Raw genomic sequence first — 20,228 nt, forward strand, 5'->3', positions numbered from 1 at the left:
CCAGCCCTTATACTGCTTTATTATTAGTCGAGAAAACTACTGACCATTTAATCACAACTACAGCACATAAACCAGCCAATATATTATGCTTTATTATTAGTCTAGAACAAAACATAGAACAATACAGACCATTTATTCACAACTACAGCACAAAAACTAGCCAATATACTGCTTTATCATTAGTCTAAAACAAAACATAGAACAATACTGACCATTTATTTACAACTACAGCACAGAAACCAACCAATATACTGCTTTATTATTAGTCTAGAACAATACTAACCATTTATTTACAACTACAGCACAGAAACCAGCTAATATACTGTTTTATTATCAGTCTAAAACAAAATATAGAACATAGAACAACAACAAACTCTAAAGACCTAAGTAGAGCACAGATTCAAAATTGTAAAGCCTTCTGATTACAAGGGGAAGTAAAGGACATTAAATAATATTCCACATATTTGATTAAAAAAGTGACAGAATATGGGTCTAGTATTTTGTACTATGGTACTAGTTAAAAGTTAATTAAATGTATTTTTCTTTCTTTCTTTTTCTTTTTATACCTTTCAAAGAAAAAATACAACACAATTTTTTATTATATTTATTAAACACTGAATATTCTAAGCTTTCGAGCAGTAATACCAATAAAGCCTAATATGTCTGACAACAAAACTTAAAAACTTAATGGTTGTTAGGCATTATTTATTTAAATAATTTTATCTTTTGCACTTTGCTAAGATAAAATTATTAAGATAACACAAAACTATTTATTTATTTTTGTATTCCTTCCTAACATTTTAAAACCTAATAAGGTATTATAAGCACCCTCAACTCGGTCAATCCACATGCTGTAAGGTCGGCGGCGATGCACAAAAAAAATAACGCCTAAAAATTGACAGTCGTGACGACATCGGTTATGATCTGGCGAGCAGAGAGGTGCGGCAGAGCCGAGCAGTCACATTACAGCGAGGAGAAAGAGAGAAACTGCGAGATATTCACTTTCTGCTGGGCCGATGCTCGGTAATGTGTTTAAATCCTCCCTTTATCTGTGTAGCGCGCGCAGAGCGGAGCGCGGCTGGAGGCTCGTTTGTTTACAGAGGGCGGCCGTGGAGCCGAGTGTGCACCGTGACAGCGGGGGAGAGAGAGCACGAAGCCGCAGCCGCGTTTACCCAAAACCCGGGCTCCTGCTTTTCTCTTTCTATTGTGAAATGTGTGTGTGTGTGAGTGTGTGAGCGCGCGCGCGGGAGGGTGTGTGAGTGTTTATTGCGGTGCTTCGCGCTCGCGCTCTCTCTATCTTCCTCAGTAAAGGGATGGTGGGACCACACCGGCCAGTTCACGCCAGTAGCTCAGCTAGCGTTAGTGTTTGTCCTGATTGTGAGGCGGTTCTGTCTGTGGCTCAGTCGGTCGGTGGGTCGGTGGGTAAGTGATGTGCTCAGTGCTGCTGTCATCTGCCATGCAGTTTTAGCGAATACCCAGATAACTAGCAAGCAAAAGCATGTTGAATCAACGTTCGTTTTTCCGTGTCTGATTCGTTGAGACAACGTTGATCTCGAACGTCAGAATTTATTAATATTATTTAGATGGTTAGTGTTTGTGACATCGATTTTACAGTATACTCCTATTGTATGTAGCTATTAAATAATATAATATACTATTAAATATGTTTTGTTTGTTTTCTTTTCTTATAGCTTGTAGCATGCACTGTGTTCTTGCAGTGCAGAAGGAGACATTTACATAATAATAATATTAATAATAATTTTAATAATAAAATAATAGCAATAGCAATCATTTGTATTATTATTTGTGGGGAGCACCCTGTCAGATTCAGCACTGACAACACTGACCAATGTCTACTAAGAGGCATTACTTCAGTATTTGTTCATCATCATTAAAATATATTCAGTAATCCAGTGCTAACTAAAAACGAACGTTTATTAAATTATTCAGATATTATCAGTAATTTGCTAGCTAGGTTAACTCTAGCAGTTATCATGGTTGTGTCAAATCCTGTCAGAAGATCGACCTCCTGCAGTCGAGCCCTCCTCTCCTCAGCTGTTTCACACACAGCCATGTTCTGCTGTTTGCACTGACCCGTGTGGATTGTAGATCCATCGTCCGTCATCAATTGCAGGCTTTATACCGCATTTCTGTATTTGTAAGATATAAAATCCGTGTGATATCTCATCGCTGGATCGTGTGTGGGATGTTGAGGGGGTAAATTTATGGCGGGTGGATTGAATCCAGGCCAGAGACAGATCTCCTCCTACAGGAGCTCCAGTGCCGGGGTGGATGCACTGATCCACAAGGTCAGTGAGGGGGAATAATAAACACATTTGGAGTCTCAGTTTAGCAGTTTAGCCTTCAAATGAGCTCTGGTGCGGCTAGCTACTGTATAACTGCTGATATTAGTGGCGGAAATTGTTTTATTATTATTATTATTATTACAGCAGCTCGGCGGTTCGGCCGGTGTCCTGTCGAGTTGTGCCACCTTGTAAAATCGTGATACCCTAGTGTATATTTAAACGTAAAATACAAAAATAGGCACCCTTTTAGAAAAATGCTTCCAACAGGATATTTGGATAAGCTCACTAACCCACTGTATCAAAAATCAAAGTTAAAGCAATAAGGCGTGGTGAGATAAACAAATATATTTTGTTTTTGATTGTTTATTATTAATTGCTATTTAGACTAGACACTGTACCACTGTATCATTTGATAGTATAGAATGATCGTAAAATTAGGTTTAACGCACACACGTTAAAAGAACGAAGATAAACTGAAAACTTTTAAATCATTAAAACGTGAAAAAAAATTAAGAAAATTTAGCTCGACGCAGGCGCACTGGTGGTAAGTAGCGTATATCGATGGGTAGCACAACTCGACAGAACACCGGTGGGAGAGAGACAGGCTGATACAGTACGAGCAGCCCCTTTAATCCCTACCCATAATGCACCGGGGCGGTGGCGGCGGCGGCTTCCCTCCGCTGGAGTTGTTGTGTGTGTGGCTCCGCAGCGCTTTGTTGGACTGATTTCTTAAAGATCACCGTTTTTAGCGCCTGTTTTGCTTTTGGACGAGTGAAAAAGTGAACCCATGGTGAGACTGCGTTCATATGCCTGTAGCTAAAAGCTGTGTTTTGTTTAAACATGGAGTAGATTCATACACGTCGAGTCGGCCCGCATCAGGAAATGAGCTCAAGCTTTCGGCTTATTTACGCCTCAGGAGACTCGAGGACGATAACCACGTTTATTCGGGTATTACCGGGAACAGCGCTTATAATATCGCCGGTATCTGCTTTGGTGTTTTGATGCAGTGTCTGTGGAGCTCACACTGGGCTCGGTTGGTTGGTTTGAAGCAGCCTGTCAGCTGGGCTGGGCTTGGTCCTGGTCCTGGTCCTGTTGGGTTTTCAGCTACAGCTTTAATCCTGGTGACCTAGCTTAGCTAGTTTTAAACTGGACTGAACTACAAAACCATTGTTTCTCTGTGTACTCTGTATATTCTGTGTCTGTCAGTTCTTGACCTTGAATTCAGTTTTTAGTACTGTAATTCAAGAAGTCAAGGTCCAATAATAATATGCATACCTACAACACAAAACTGGATTATAATATGTGCAATGGTTCTCCATCCTGGTCCCTAAGGGCCATGCTTATGTAGCTAGTTACATTTTAGAGGAGAGGTCTGCAGTGCTGCATCTTAAAATACATTTTAATACAGGATTTTGGAGTTTGGAGCAATTATTTGTATACCACTAGTTTGCCAGTCAGTTCATCACATAATAGTCAGGTTAAGTACAAAATACCATACTGGAAACTGTGTTCAAGGCCTAGAGTTAAATACCTCTACTTTGGTGTTTTCCTACTTTAGTACATATCACCAGTTAAGGGTAGATTTCAACACAATGCTCAAAATGTGTACATGGATAGATAGTTGAGATGTAAATGAAGGCAATTAAATTGACTGACTGATAAATGTTCAGTTTTAGAGGAACTTTAGGGAAGTCAGAATAAATCTACTGGGCTTTTAGTTAGAGCTTTAATACTGGTGATATAAAGCTAACTACTACTGCATAGCTTAGCTTTTGTAACTCGGTTTGACTATTGTTTTTACCATTGCATTTTGTGTATTTTAGTGCAGGACCCTGGCCATGTAGCTACATTTTAAAGAAGTTATCTGAACAGTGAAATACATTTTTAGGACAGGATTTTAAAATTGAATTATTCGTAGGTGTACCTTAAGTTTGCCAGTTGATCAGTTGATCGCAGAATAGTTAAGTAAAAATCTAGTACTGGGGCCTGGATTCGGGGCCCAGTGTTGGAATACTTCTACTGTAGTCTTACTTTCCTGCTTCAGCACATATTTTAAGTTAAGGGTCGATTTCAATGCAATGTTTGAAATTTCTACATAGTTAAATAGCTGAGTTGTAAATGAAGGCAACTTTAACTGACTGATAAATGTTTAGTTTTAGGAAAACATTAGGGGAGTCTGCAGCAAGTCATTGCATAAGATGGTTGTGTATTACATGAATACAATATAAAAGGAGAAATCTGGTGTAAAATGTACTTTGGGTGTAGTGAAACTTGATAACCAGTACTAACCTTTGGCGAATTGCAAATCACCTCTGGTTATCCCCAGCATTCTGAAATGCAGCACTTTTGGTCAATGCTCCCAACAGGCTTACAGTGCTAGTGATATGGGCCATAGCGCTGCCCATGCACCTCTGGGCACTGTCGTTTTGAACTTAAGTCGCGAAAATTCCAGTGATGAGCACAAATTAACAAGTAGTGTAGGGGGACAAGTTACAAACTTATTTCTGCAAATATGCGAGAATATTTCAGAGATGTTTTCAGCAATGGCTAAAATTTATGTCAGAAGGTACCCAGGGAACTGTCTCAAGGTACTATGTGTATAAACAGTCAGTGCCTTGTTTAAAGTGTGGAGCTTCTTTGAGCTTATTAATGGTATAAAAATAGTGATTTATTTGCATTGGAAATGATATGCCCCTATCACTGGCATTATAAACATAGGTCAAGTGGTGGGCTATATGACAAAAGTTCATACTTGTTTATTAATTTGTATGAAATAGATGCATGGCTTAGAAATACATTTGAACCAGGATAATAATGGAGAATTGAGCCCTGTTTTCCATCATTGACACTGTAAAGAAGTCAGCCTAAGTCAGTCAGCAATGGATTATTTCACATTAAACCATCAGAATGATGTTTTGCAGCTTATGTAAAAGTTTAGAGAAATTCTGAGCTGAAGTGAGTGTATTTTAATATTTGTTGTGTTTTCTGCAAGTAATTATTTAGATAATTTCATAAGATTCCAGTGGTGTTGTCTATATGGGGTCAACTAGCACAAATGGACAAAAATATGTAGAAATATTGTCCTTAAAACATATATAAATATTAATTTATTTCTGTGTCTGTCTGGCAGGAGTTGCTGAGGTGTGAACCGAGGCTGTAACAACCAAGGCCCAGCAGCAAACATACCTCAAGGTTTCTGCTGGAGGACCATTGGAGAACAGCCCTAATGGAGGACACAGAAACCGAGCTGACTTCATCTGAGCCAGACGTTCTTGGGGCGGACTTCATCACTGTGGAACTAGACACCCAGCCCATTGAATATGTGGTCAAATGGGCTGAGGTTGGCTCCAAGTTCACTATATCCTGTGTGAAAAAGGATTCGGACGAGGGTGCTTGTTTCACCTCTGACCAATTTGTCAAGGTTGAGCCGGACGAGCGGTACGAGGCGATGTACACGGAATGTGAGGACATAGATCCGAGCCTGATTGCCTCACAGGAGGTGGTAAGGAGCGATGTATATGTGGATGATCACATGGAGCTGGTGAACCACCAACTGGTGGATGAGGAGGAGGACAGCAGCAGCAGCAGTAGCAGCAGCAGTGATGATGACGATGAAGATGATGACATGGAGGAGGACGAGGGTTCTGATGGTGACTGTGAGGGAAGGGGTTCAATTTCCAGAGACAAGCGCTTTAACTGCCAATTGTGCGACAAGAGCTACAGCCATTCCTCCAGCCTGGCGCGCCACTTGCATGTGCACGCCACAGGAGGCTCTCCTAAACCGAGGTTGGGGGAAACGCAGAATCTTCTCCAGTGCAACGTGTGCGGGGCCCAGTGCAACGGAAAACGGCTTCTGGCGATACACAAGAAAAGCCACAAAAGCAAGAGACACACATGTGACACATGCGGCAAAAACTTCAGCCACAGCTCCAGCCTGTCACGGCACAAGCTGATTCATAGAAGAGCCCTGGACCAGAAACTGAAGCCGCTGTACCAGGCGCCCACCCCGGCACCCGTTATGACTGGGACCCAGCGCAGGCGGGTCCCCAAGAAAAAGAAGGTTTCAGTACAAGCAGAAAACAAGTTTGTGGCAGGGGAGCGGGAGAAACAGTACCAGTGCACGCAGTGCGATATGGTCTTCAGCACCTCCACCAGCCTCTCCAAGCACCAAGTGTCCCACGTGCGGCAGCTGCTCAACTCCTATGCCCAGGGCAAAGACGCCCTCGACAAGTCATCGGATCTAAAAATCCGTCTAAAACTCTGCTCCCGGGACAAGCCCAACTATTACACGCTGTGCAAGAAGAACAAGCGCGGAAAAGGAGGCAGGAAGGGGTTGCCCCTGCCGCTGCCACCTGACGATGACTGCGAAGGATCCTTCAGCCACGCCGGTGACTTGGACGTAGACGAGCACATGCACGGCAATGAAAAGCTCTACGGCTGCAACTCCTGCAAGAAAACCTTCGTCCGCATGTCGAACCTGAAGCAGCACCAGCAGACGCACGCCATGGGCAAAATGTACGAGTGCCAGCACTGCGGCAAGACGTTTGTCCACTCGTCCAGCTTCTCGCGGCACAAGAAAGTCCACGCAGGACTGAACCAGGTGCCCAATTATTGTAGTCAGGATGAGACACTTGATGAGACCGCACCGCTTGAGTTCGATTCCGAGTGAGAAGACCGAGAGAACAGTTCTGTAAATTTCCCAACACAGCTGATGGAAATAAGGCCTGTTTATTTTTGTTGTGGTTTCTTTTTTCTTTTTTTCCCCTCCCTGTTCCCCCCATACATAATTTTTTTTTCTGTTGATTTGGCATTGCTCTCATTGTGAAGTGGGGTTTGATGTCATTGACCGTGTTGTCAGCAGTAGGCTTTGATTTTTATTTTTGTTTGTTTTTCTTTAGATTTGTTTTGTTCATTTCTTTTTTTGGGGTACAGCTCAAGTATATGCTGGCCATCACCTGGCAGTGTGTAAAGTAAAACATTTGTACAACTTGTTTGTTCACATTCCCTTTTTTGTTTTAGTTTTTCTTTTTTCTTCAAATTATTGTGTAAAGAATTGACGTTAACAATGCAAGTGTTACATATTTATTAACGCTTGCGCTATAAATACCCATGGCACTGAAACAAAGCAAAGTACTTAGAAGGGAGAGGGATGCTGTCCAGAATAAAATAAGTAAGGAGTAGTTTCAATTGCGCCTCCATATTTATGGGCATTTAGGCAATTTTGTGGTAGATGGTGCTGCTCTTTAAAAAAGAGAGGTAGCTGTTGTTATTTGGAAGTTGGAAGTGTGGATTTGGAATTACTATACAAAAAAGTAGTAAACAATGTAATCTTTATTTATTTATTTATCTATTAAAATTTTGGGTGTTTTGAACTAATATCCCACCTACCCTCTTGCCTTCAATGTAAACCAACACGTACAACACATACAACATGCACAGAACTAACTATTTGAAGTTGCTTTAATATAAAGGAAAAGTACAGTACACACATGCACACCTTTACAGTGAATTGTATTTGTTGGTTTAGATGTTGGTTGAAGTACTAATTGGTAAATTTGTTACCCGCCTAATAGAATAGTCTAGATTATATTTATTTGAATTGTTTTTGGGGGAAAGAATGACTTTTTTTTTTTTCTTGGTTCCTGTGTTGTCTCACATTTCACAAATCTTTTTGTGAACCAGTTTGTTTGTTTGCTCTGCACAGTCCATGTTGTTCATTTTGCTCATACTGTTCTTCTTTCATCTGATAATTAAAGAGCAAAAGATTTGAAAGGTTGCTTGTCGGTTTCTGAACAATGTAAGATTCATGCGAGTTACGTGGAACTGCGTCTCGGACGTCGACACGTGTGATTCTGAATGCTTTGGGGAGAAAAAACAATGACTTAATATTAATTAGCGTGTGTGTGTGTGCATGATGAATATACTGAGAGAATATACTCATGAAAAAAAATATATATACATTTTAAATTTACTGTATATGTGTAAAAATGAAAAATGTTGAAGTGGGGGAGGGGAATGTGTAACTTGTGTGAATGATGATTTGTTTAAACTTTGAATCATTTATGGACTAGCCAAGGGACTTCATATTTCAAAAAGTTGCACTATTGTATTTATAGAAACGTTTAAAAAAGCACTACGTACACATGAATTCGGAATATGATGTTAAAGGGGAATTTCACTGATTGTTCAGTATTTATGTACAAGATGTAAAAAGTCCCTCAGGGTGGTTTGTTTTGTAGAGGTTAGTTTTACTAGCTCAGTTTGCTTTAACAGTGGTGGTGATGTGAACCAGCAGTCACCATGTCTGTGATGCAAATATATGCATTGTATTTACTATCAGGAAACGGCAGTGAATCAAAACTTTTTTTATGTTATAATCAAAATAATAATAGTGATTACCCCAAAAGATGTTTTACATACAGCTTCCTGCATGTACTTCTCCACCTTAAATCACTTTAAAAGGAAGTACATTTTATGCCAAAAGCTTGTTATAATATGTGTTTCAGGAATCTGATTACCATCCCCACATCTGAAGTTGCTAAAGTTCTTTACAGAACAGAATTGGCGCGTTTCACTTCAGACTACACAGAACGACTGTTTACATCTTGATGCTTTAATACAGGAATATAGAACAATCTGTAAAATTCCTCTTTAAGGGTAACAAAAAGTGGGCCTTGCAAGACTGAGAAAAGCGAATGCTTTTTTTCTCTTTATTTTAAGCAGCGCAGTACCATTTTCACATTGGTTTTAAAGCTTTGATTCATGAGACACAGAACACTTAGTATTCATTTTTTGTCACAAAGTTCTACCTATTTTAGAGCAGCACCAAAGCTTTTCAGAAACGCCTGTACACAAGCACTCGGTCAGTTCTGCGGTCCAGTTCCATGGTCCAAGTAGCGTTCCGTGTCCAGTGTGTGTCCAGTTCAATGTTCATGTTCACCCAAACTTCTGCTCTACCCTTATCTGTTCAGAACGAGGCAGACTAACCATTACTAACCTGTTTCTGAAGTCGGCAGGTGTTTGAAAGATGAAACCATGGGTGGTGGTGTTGAGCTGCCGTATCAAGCACAGCCTACACTGTTATTACGTTCTGAATGATTTGTTCGTTATGATAAATAGAGTGAACAAAAATAAAACTAAAAGCTTGGTACTCATTTTTTCCTTGGTTTATGGTTTGATGAAGAATTTGTTTCTCTGTTCTCCTTATTGAAGCTGAGGGTTAAATTCTCTCAGTCTAATGATTACTTTTACTGTTGTGATTCAGTTTTTGCCCCTGTTTTTCTCCTGTGGTGAACAGCATTAGCCTTGTTTTCTGCAGTTCTTCTCATAATGTGGGTTCTGTTCATATCATCACCTTGTTTTGTTTTGTTGTTGTTTTTTTAAATCTGCTGCACGTCTCATAATCCAGTGCAGTGGCCCTATATCTAATATAGAGGTGTATGTTTTTGTATTGTGTTTGCCATTAGATTACGATTTAAACATTTGCTGTCTTGCTTTTTTTTTGTAATAAATCATTGATTCAAGCAAATCTTCCATCATTTCTTGCAGATATTTCTTGAATAATTACTACTTTTCAAAAGTCTAAAATCAAACCAGTTTTACTGTCACGTCACAAAAACAACAAAACAAGGTGAGTAAAACATGTAGGTGCATAGTTCCTCTTAGTAGTAGAACACAATATATATAAACAATAAACATGTAGAATTGCACTGTTTACATGTGTACATGGTATGAATATATAAAGTTTGAATGTACAGATTTTTAGCTATTCACGTGGGCATTGGATAATCCTAGGTGTTAATCCTAATGTATGTGTGAGAAAGTCTAGTGGTCTATGTGAGTAAAGTGTAGGGTGCAGAGAGAGTATGAGGTAGAAATGTAAAATATTGAATATTGGGACAGATGAGATGAGTTCTAATGCACTGTAGACTGTATACACTGGCTGTTTAGCAGCCTGATGACCTTAGGAAAGAAACTGTCTCTCAGCTTTGCTGTTTGCAGTCTTCATGCTGCTGTACAGTGGCTTGAAAAAGTATTCATACCCATAGAACAACCTTAAATATATTTTGTTGAGAGTTTAAGTGATAGACCAACACAAACATGGTTTTCAATCTTTTAATCAAATAAAAATCTGTGAAACAATTGTGGTGTACAAAAATGTTCAGCCCCGTTTACTCTGAAAGCCCTAACTAAAATCCAGTGCAATCAGTTGCCTTTAAGAAGTCACTTAATTAGTTAATAGAGTGCAGCTGTGTGTAATTTAGTCTCAGTATAAATACACCTGTTCTGTGAAGACCTCAGTGGTTTGTTAGAGAACACTAGTGAACAAACAGCAGGTCAGAGATGGAGTTGTGGAGAAGTTTAAAGCAGGGTTAGGTTATAAAAACACATCCCAAGCTTAGAACATGCCAAGGAGCACTGTTCAATCCATCATCCAAAAATGGAAAATGTATTCTACAACTACAAACCTACAAAGACATGGCCATGATCCACCCAAACTGACAGATCGAGCAAGGGGAGCACGGGTCAGAGAAGCAGCCAAGAGAGGAACATGGTCACTCTAGAAGAGCTGCAGAAATTCACAGCTCAGGTAGGAGAATTATTTTTGTTCCGTTTCACAATTGTGAGCTACTTAATAAAGAACAGTTAAGTTTGTGGTTAAAAGGTGACAAAATGTAAAAGGCTACATTTACAGTACCAGGCTAAAGTGACTTAAATCTGATTTTTTGCTCAATGTGGCTCAGATCTGTTTTTTACTTGGCTTTGTAGACGTGCCAAATCTGTTTTTTTTTTCTTCTTGATTTGAGCATGTACTTCAGGTGAGCTGTTTGCTCTTCATTTGAGCAAAACATGCTCCACATATAAGCTGCTAACACATTTATTTCTCTTTATAAAGCTACGAGTGACTGTAAGTAAAGTGCAGAGTGAGTTTGTATGGGTTGCAGATATGAAAGCCTGATGACTTTGGGAAAGAAGCTGTCTCTGAACTTGCTGTTTCTGGTCTCCATGCTTGTGTATATCTCATGCAACTGGGCAACTGTGATAACTTCTGTTTTTTTAACAATCAGGATGACGACAGAGCAGCTCAGGGTTTTCAGTGAAATATATGGTCATTTTAGAATACAGATGTGTCCACCTTTGTTCATCCCTGTTAGACACTCCTACCTAGCTGGTCCACCATAAGACCATGTACAATCTACGCTGTTGGCTCAGACACAGCAGTGATACTGAGGTGTTTAAGACCTCCAGCAGCACTGCAGTGTCTGTTCTACTGGTAACTGTAACTGCGGTGCTAGAAATGAGCCACTACCCAAATAATAGCTGGTCTGTATGCCGAGAAACAGATACAGGATTACTGGAACTGATGAACTGATGAAACCGACAATAACTATAGAAACAAAGAGGTGCTCATAATAATCTGACTGGACTGTGTATCCCTTACTGATAACAATACACATATTCACATATTCTAGGACCTTGTAGTGTGTAAAGCTTCATTTAGGGCCAGAAGAAAAAAAAAATAAAGATGCGAGTGATGTCACTGCCTCTTTACATAACAGTAGCCCTGATCCTCAGTGGAGGAACTTCATGTTCCTTTGTGTATTTCACCTCTTCTCCAGTAGGTGGAAGCAGAGCTTTTGAAATGCTGCTTTGAGCAGAGGGCCTGGCTGCGTCCAGAAACTTTTGCTACTCCTCCTCTCCTACTCCTCCTTTCATACTCCTCCTCTCCTACCCCGGAAAAAGGTGGAGGAATCAAAGAGAGGAGAGGAGGAGGAGGAATGGAGGGAAGGAGTTGTAGTTGGGGAAATGGGACAGCTGATCCCTTTTAGATAGGATGTTGACTACCGTTAAACTGAGCCAATCACAACGCTCACTTTCAGCACATGCCGGATACTGCCCAACCAATCACAGCTTCTGGATAGAGCTCCGCATTCAAAAATAAAAATGAGAGATCAATAAACACAATTACAAATTTTAGAGATCATAACTTTGGCAAGCATATCAAGCTTCAAAATGCAGCCTGATTTGCTATTTATGAAGGTCGCATATGTAAATATTAAATTATATTTAATTTATTTTTTTATATTTAATAGTAAAATATGATTTCATTGAATGCAAAAAAACAAATAACAAATATTAATAAATAATAAATATAATAATAAATATTATATTTTTCATACATGTTGAAGTGAAAACACATTATATTAAACAGCATCAATGGGACATTACTATCACACAGCTAAATATTCAGATATTCGAATAAAATCCTGCTTACTCCCAGGCATTTTGGCCGCATTTCTCCGGCCAGTGATATTTACACTGCTCAAAAAAATAAAGGGAACACTCAAATAACACATCCTAGATCTGAATGAATGAAATATTCTCATTGAATACTTTGTTCTGTACAAAGTTGAATGTGCTGACAACAAAATCACACAAAAATCATCAATGGAAATCAAATTTATTAACCAATGGAGGCCTGGATTTGGAGCCACACACAAAATTAAAGTGAAAAAACACACTACAGGCTGATCCAACTTTAATGTAATGTCCTTAAAACAAGTCAAAATGAGGCTCAGTATTGTGTGTGGCCTCCACGTGCCTGTATGACCTCCCTACAATGCCTGGGCATGCTCCTGATGAGGTGGCGGATGGTCTCCTGAGGGATCTCCTCCCAGACCTGGACTAAAGCATCCGCCAACTCCTGGACAGTCTGTGGTGCAACGTGACGTTGGTGGATGGAGCGAGACATGATGTCCCAGATGTGCTCAATCGGATTCAGGTCTGGGGAACGGGCGGGCCAGTCCATAGCTTCAATGCCTTCATCTTGCAGGAACTGCTGACACACTCCAGCCACATGAGGTCTAGCATTGTCCTGCATTAGGAGGAACCCAGGGCCAACCGCACCAGCATATGGTCTCACAAGGGGTCTGAGGATCTCATCTCGGTACCTAATGGCAGTCAGGCTACCTCTGGTGAGCACATGGAGGGCTGTGCGGCCCTCCAAAGAAATGCCACCCCACACCATTACTGACCCACTGCCAAACCGGTCATGCTGAAGGATGTTGCAGGCAGCAGACCGCTCTCCACGGCGTCTCCAGACTCTGTCACATCTGTCATGTGCTCAGTGTGAACCTGCTTTCATCTGTGAAGAGCACAAGGCGCCAGTGGCGAATTTGCCAATCCTGGTGTTCTCTGGCAAATGCCAAGCGTCCTGCACGGTGTTGGGCTGTGAGCACAACCCCCATCTGTGGACGTCGGGCCCTCATACCATCCTCATGGAGTCGGTTTCTAACCGTTTGTGCAGACACATGCACATTTGTGGCCTGCTGGAGGTCATTTTGCAGGGCTCTGGCAGTGCTCCTCCTGATCCTTCTTGCACAAAGGCGGAGGTAGCGGTCCTGCTGCTGGGTTGTTGCCCTCCTACGGCCTCCTCCACGTCTCCTGGTGTACTGGCCTGTCCCCTGGTAGCGCCTCCAGCCTCTGGACACTACGCTGACAGACACAGCAAACCTTCTTGCCACAGCTCGCATTGATGTGCCATCCTGGATGAGCTGCACTACCTGAGCCACTTGTGTGGGTTGTAGAGTCCGTCTCATGCTACCACGAGTGTGAAAGCACCACCAACATTCAAAACTGACCAAAACATCAGCCAGACAGCATAGGTTCTGAGAAGTGGTCTGTGGTCCCCACCTGCAGAACCACTCCTTTATTGAGTGTGTCTTGCTAATTGCCAATAATTTCCACCTGTTGTCTATTCCATTTGCACAACAGCAGGTGAAATTGATTGTCAATCAGTGTTGCTTCCTAAGTGGACAGTTTAATTTCACAGAAGTTTGATTTACTTGGAGTTATATTGTGTTATTTGAGTGTTCCCTTTATTTTTTTGAGCAGTGTATATATATATATATATATATATATATATATCATGTTACAAATATGGGATCATTAATATAGTTTTACTGAACATACAGCTTATGTAAACTAAAAATTATATTACTGCTTTACTGGCTGTTTAATTAGATAAGGAACCTAGTTAATTAATATGCTTATGACATATGTGCGTTGCCTTCTCCATCTCTTCTCCTTCTTCGTGCTCGGTGGGCATGGATGCAGTGATGTCATTCCAAAATCCTTAAAACGGACAGGCAGCAAGATGGTGTCACGAAATCAGTTTCCGGGTCACGGAGGAGAGGAGGAGGATCGGTAGGAAAAAGGAGACACTTTTGGGGTTTCTGGACGCAGCCCCTGTCTACTTCAAATATCCGCCTTTATATCAGAAAATTACTACTGTACACCGGTAGAGAGAGCCTGTGAGTGAGTGAGACCAGAATGAATGGGAGTGAATGAAGCGGATATTAAAGCACAATTTCAAAATAATAATGAACTACGTGTACAGTATTTTCATTTAATTTTAGAAAGTAAAAGTAACTACAGCAAAGGTTTGGACAACAGAGGTACTAGCAATACTGCTACTGTGAGTTGACTGCTTGGGGAGCTGATGCTGAAGTAACAGACAAAGCATGCTTAAAAATCCTATAACTGGAGTTCAAAAGCTTTACACATTTTTTATTCAGTTCAGAAACATTTGCAGATGTCCCAAGTCTCCTGGAAGTCTGCCACATATCAATAAAGGCTCCACGATGACCGCAAGTCTAGAACAAGTGTATATATACACAGGCTTTGTACCCCTATAGACCACTGAAGTCGTGTCCTCATTTTGTAGTCAGCGGCATGTTGTTTATGCCCATATTTTGTGTCTAAGCGGTTCAAGTAAATAGGGAATTTGAATAGGCTTTTCAAGAACTGGCCTTTGTCACATTCTTTGGTAAGTAAATATGTTCAGAACCCTGTACGTTTTATTCTGTGTACATTTACCTCCTAAATATCACTGGATCCGGGACCACTGAATTTTGAGATCGTTTAAGGGTAGTAATTAGAAAAATGCTAACTTTAAGCTAACGCTTAACTGATGTCACAGCACAGCGGCTGGAAATGACCCCGGACTGGATTCTGCATAACAACAGCGAACTCCGGTCAGATCACATTTTGGATTATTATGCTTCCTCACAGAGGATCATTAAAGAATTTAAACAGGTGAAAACTCTGTCAGTAATGTTGAGCAGTGTGATTTTGAGCAGTGTAGTCTGTGTTAGAGCTTTAAAAGGCAGAAAATAAGAGAAAGTGGCTCTCAGTTCAGCAGCGCTGCTTTGCTTTAGTTTAGTATTTAATCACGGTCATTTTTTTTTTTTAATAATTACAACACCTGACCCAAATAATCAACTAACAACTAACTAATCAACTAACTACCTGCCCTCACTGAGGCGACAATGAACCAGAAACACCCATTTATTTCACTGCATAATAAAGACGGTAAATGTTAAAACGTGTTACAGCTGGTTCTGGAGTATCACTGACCTGTTTTAGTGATTTTTTGCTGCGACATTCTCAGCTTTCCTCAGTGAGGGCAGTTAGTTCATTAGTTGGCTCAGCTGTGTTTAATACGCTGTATAGTTACAGCTGGAGTTTGCCGGTGTTGCGCTGAAAAGAGTCCTCACCTGATCTCTGCAACTAGGCTGGGAGGTCAGTTCACACCGCTGTAGCATTAGCTTAAAGTTAGCATTTTTCTCATTACGACTCTTAAACGATATCGTAATTCAGAGGATCCAGTGATGTTAAGGAGTAAAATGTATACAGAATAAAACATACAAGGTTTCTATACAGATTTATTTACCGCAGAATGTGATGGAGGCGGGTTTTTAAAAACCCTATTTATTTTTCTCATAGGAAAAAAATCTAATAGGGACTTCAGTGGTCTATTGCGTGGGAAAGAGAGGGAGAGAAAGGCACTCCCCTTGTGTGCACGTTCATGAAGCGCGTGCATATCAGAGAGGTTGATTGGCCTGTTCTCTGCAAAGAGTCTATGAGTCAGCCAATCAGTTTTTAGTGTGAGATGCTGTTTTTTTAGTGTTTTTCTCCCCTTTCTGGAAGGGATGCGTTCAGTGAGTAAGATAACTGTGAAGTAAGTGTTTATTAGCTCAGTAAAACACCAGCATTACAATAAATACAAACAGCAATTTTACAAAAGCAGTGATTTTACAGCACTGTTTTCCTTAAAACATCTCCTAATATCTCCTTATCTGAGTTGAATAGAGTTATTTATAGTTCTCATCATATCAACACCTGGTTTGGTAAATTGGTAAATGTGGTAAATCAGGTAAGCTGCTGAAGGAACTGAACACATGCACATGCTGGGAAATCATCCAGAAGAAATCTGGAACTACACTTTATTCTTCAGCTTGGCTCACAGAATATAACATACTGTGGCGTCTTCTAACGCCACATTTGGCGTTAGAAGTGGGATCCCGCGTTCGTGCTGCGTTGTTTACCTGGATGACGTCATGGCGCACGGGACCGACTTCGACTCCGCGCTCTCTCACCTCGAGGTGGTGCTCGGCGCGATTCAGGCGGCTAACCTGAATTTCAACCCGGCGAAGTGTAACCTGCTGAGGCAGCCCGTGAATTTTCTGGGCCATGTAGTGAGCGGTGCTGGTGTGGAAACCGACCCTAAAAAGACGGAGGCTGTCCGTGACTGGCCTGTCCCACGTAACGCGAAAATGGTTCGTAGTTTCGTGGGGCTCGCATCTTATTACAGGCGGTTTATCAGGGGGTTCGCGGACGTGGCGGCGCCTCTTCACAATTTAACTAGACCGGGTGTGACATTCCGTTGGTCTGATGAGGCGGAGCGAGCGTTCGAGGAGCTAAAAAGCCGTCTATGCAATGCTCCAGTTCTGGCGTATCCGAATATTTCGGAGAGTTTCATTGTGGATACTGATGCGAGCGACCGTGGCCTCGGAGCGGTCCTGTCACAGGTTCAGGATGGCTCAGAGCGCCTAATAGCGTACTATAGCCGCCGCCTGGACAAGGCGGAGCGTAACTATTGTGTAACGCGCCGGGAGCTACTTGCGGTGGTCGAGAGCCTTAAGCATTTCCGACCGTATGTGTATGGGGTCCCATTTCTGCTGCGCACCGACCACGCCTCGCTACAGTGGCTCATGCGTTTCCGCGAGCCTGAGGGCCAGCTTGTGCGCTGGATATCTAGACTCCAGGAGTTTAGCTTCGAGGTTGTGCACCGACCGGGCCGTAGCCATGGTAACGCGGACGCTTTGTCTCGCCGGCCGTGTGCGGCCGTTGACTGTAAGCATTGCGCTTGTGCGGAGGAGAAATCCGCTGAGACTGCTCGTTGCGCTGCAGTCTCAGCGGATGTGGCCGGCAGTGTAGCGTTGGCCCAGGTGTCCGTAGAACAGATCCGAGATGCGCAACGGGCGGATCGCGACTTAATGTGGGCGGTACGCGCGCTCGAGGCGAATGTCACGCCGCCGTGGGAGGAGGTGGTGCCGTTGGGTCCGGTCGCTAAAGCGCTGCGCTCCAACTGGGCTAGCTTTAGCTTATCTGATGGCGTGCTGTGTCATACCTGGGAGGATCCGGCGAATGGGCGGCGCGTGTTTCAGGTGGTGATGCCGCGGGCGCTTAGGGATTCGGTCCTACGGGGAGTCCATGGGTCGCCTGGGGCTGGGCACTTTGGCGTTACCAAAACCCTGAAGCGCCTGAGACAACGCTTCTATTGGCCTGGGTGCAGGGCTGATGTGGAGCTCTTTGTGCACTGCTGTGACGTGTGCGCCGCCAAGAAAGGCCCCGCGAGGGCGCCCCGCGCCCCACTTCACCCCTATCAGTGCGGCGGCCCGATGGAGCGGGTGGCCGTGGATGTCTTGGGCCCCTTCCCGGTGACGGACTCTGGGAACCGCTATGTCTTAGTGGCGATGGACTATTTTACGAAGTGGCCGGAGGCCTACGCGGTGCCGGACCAAGGGGCGGTCACTACTGCAGATGTCCTGGTGCGGGAGTTCTTCTGCAGATTCGGGGTTCCGGAGGAGCTGCATAGCGACCAGGGGAGGAACTTCGAGTCGGAGGTCATGGCGGAGGTCTGCCGCATCTTGGGCATACATAAGACCAGGACGACGCCCCTTCATCCGCAGAGTGACGGGCTGGTGGAGCGGTTTAACCACACGCTGGCAGCGCAGTTGGCCATGGTGTCGAGCAAAGGCCAGCGTGACTGGGACAAACATCTACCGGTCGTGCTGCTGGCCTGCCGCTCGGCCGTGCAGGAGACGACAGGATTCACGCCGGCCCTGCTTATGTTTGGTCGCGAGCTGAGGACGCCGGTGGCTCTGGCTTTCGGGGCGCCTCCTGATGGGGGCGAGCACTCTACAGACGCGCCCACTTTCGTTTCGCATCTTCTGTCCTCACTGGATTTAGCGCACGGGCTCACGCGCTCGAACCAGTCTGCTGCCGGACGGAAGCAGAAACGCGCGTATGATACGCGCTGCTTTGGGGAGCCTTTATCTGCGGGGGCGAGGGTTTGGCTGTACAACCCTCAGCGTAAAAAGGGACTGTGCCCGAAGCTTCAGTCGGCATGGGTGGGTCCGTGCTTGGTGCTGTCCAGGCTTGGGGAGGTGGTGTACAGGATCCGGTGGGGCGGGCGCAGAATGATTGTGCACCGGGACAGACTGGCCCCATATAGGCCGAAACTGCTGGACACTGGGGACGGCGGTGCAGAACCTGCCGGCCCTGCACCTGAGCCTGGCCAGAACTGTGGAACCACTGGCGGGTGGCGCTTTGCCCGGCCCCTCCAGGCTGCCGTGGGCGAGGAGGCCGCCCGCCCGTCTTCAGGACTTTGTGTGTGACTGATTGTAAAAAAAAAAAAAAATAAATAAAATGTTTTGTTGTTCATGGGGTTATTGTTGGGTTTGTGGGGTCGCCGGGACGGCTGACCCTTAAGGGGGGGGGGCTATGTGGCGTCTGTGTGTGTGTGTGTGTGTGTGCCAGCTTCTAGTGTGCCTGTGGGGGCGGGGTATGGTAATCCGGGGCCAACGGGGCATTATGGGGGTATGTTTTGGGTGGGTTAAGGGGACCTACCATCTTTGTGTGGGATAGCTGGGTTGGTGGCCTCAGGGCTGTTTGTGATGTGGTGGCAGTTGGGTTTCGCTCTCCTAGCCTTGTTAAAGGCTATAAGTGAGTGGCAAGCCTGTTAATAAAAGAGCTGTTGAGTACTTGCAATGAGTCTCCCGAGTCCTCCTTCCTCTTCCACGCCACAATACTTAGTTATAAATGAGAATTACTTGTTACGTTTTACTGTATGTATGTTTATTTGCATCTGTTCAAATCATATGTGTTTTTTTCAGGTAAAAACACTCATATTGCTGAGATAAATGGATTAGGGTCATTTGGTTTGGTGCCTAAAACTTTTGCACAGTACTGTGTATATAAAACTGCATTTACATTGTTGTAACACTTAAGTTAATAATCGCCCGAGAAAAAAAAACACACACTTAAAAATATAGGTCATAAATATAGTGCATTCACAGTGCCAATAAGGAGCACATATGGATCAGTTTCCTGAAAAAGCACCAACCACAGCTTGGTGTTCGTTCAAATTAAGCTACTCATTCATACGTACTTCCTGATGGCACTGTGCATGCGCTGACCTACACTTTTTTATTATTTCTTATGTTTTTTTTTTTTATATAAATCAGTTTTTGTGCATTGAACAACCACTGAACTCAGTCATTGCACAAATGAAATTAATAATAATACATACAATAATTATTATTAAATAAATACAAAAGCAGTTTTTAATGATATAATATTGCCATAACTTTAGCATGATACAGTGATTCATGGTATCCAAATATACTACATAGACTTCTACTGGGAACATGGTCTAATATTGTGTTCTTTTGTATTTTTACAAAAGCTATATAAGGTAGCACAACCCGACAGAACAACGGTCATTTTAAGGTCAAGTGTAGCCTTTTACAGTTTAATTTTCTGACCGTATCAAGTTAAATTTGAAAATAGAAA

General features: G+C 42.8%; 1 protein-coding gene across 4 annotated transcripts; it reads left to right on the forward strand.

Moving 5' to 3' along the window:
* The first annotated feature begins 893 nt into the window (after positions 1 to 893).
* On the forward strand, positions 894 to 9,074 carry LOC103025896 (zinc finger protein 271). Of its 4 annotated transcripts, none has more exons than XM_007247388.4 (2): positions 894 to 1,023; positions 5,437 to 9,074. In XM_007247388.4, the coding sequence occupies exon 2, from the start codon at positions 5,533 to 5,535 to the stop codon at positions 6,973 to 6,975; it is 1,443 nt and encodes a 480-aa protein (XP_007247450.3). In that variant the 5' UTR covers positions 894 to 1,023; positions 5,437 to 5,532; the 3' UTR covers positions 6,976 to 9,074. The 4 variants fall into 4 exon arrangements, with proteins under 4 accessions (XP_007247450.3, XP_022540704.2, XP_049337267.1 ...); XM_022684983.2 differs by lacking the exon at positions 894 to 1,023 and adding an exon at positions 1,093 to 1,422; XM_049481310.1 differs by lacking the exon at positions 894 to 1,023 and adding an exon at positions 1,948 to 2,309.
* Positions 9,075 to 20,228: the final 11,154 nt, after the last annotated feature.

This window comes from Astyanax mexicanus, chromosome 7 (genome assembly GCF_023375975.1).
Source record: "Astyanax mexicanus isolate ESR-SI-001 chromosome 7, AstMex3_surface, whole genome shotgun sequence".
In the NCBI taxonomy this organism is placed as follows: Eukaryota; Metazoa; Chordata; class Actinopteri; order Characiformes; family Acestrorhamphidae; genus Astyanax; species Astyanax mexicanus.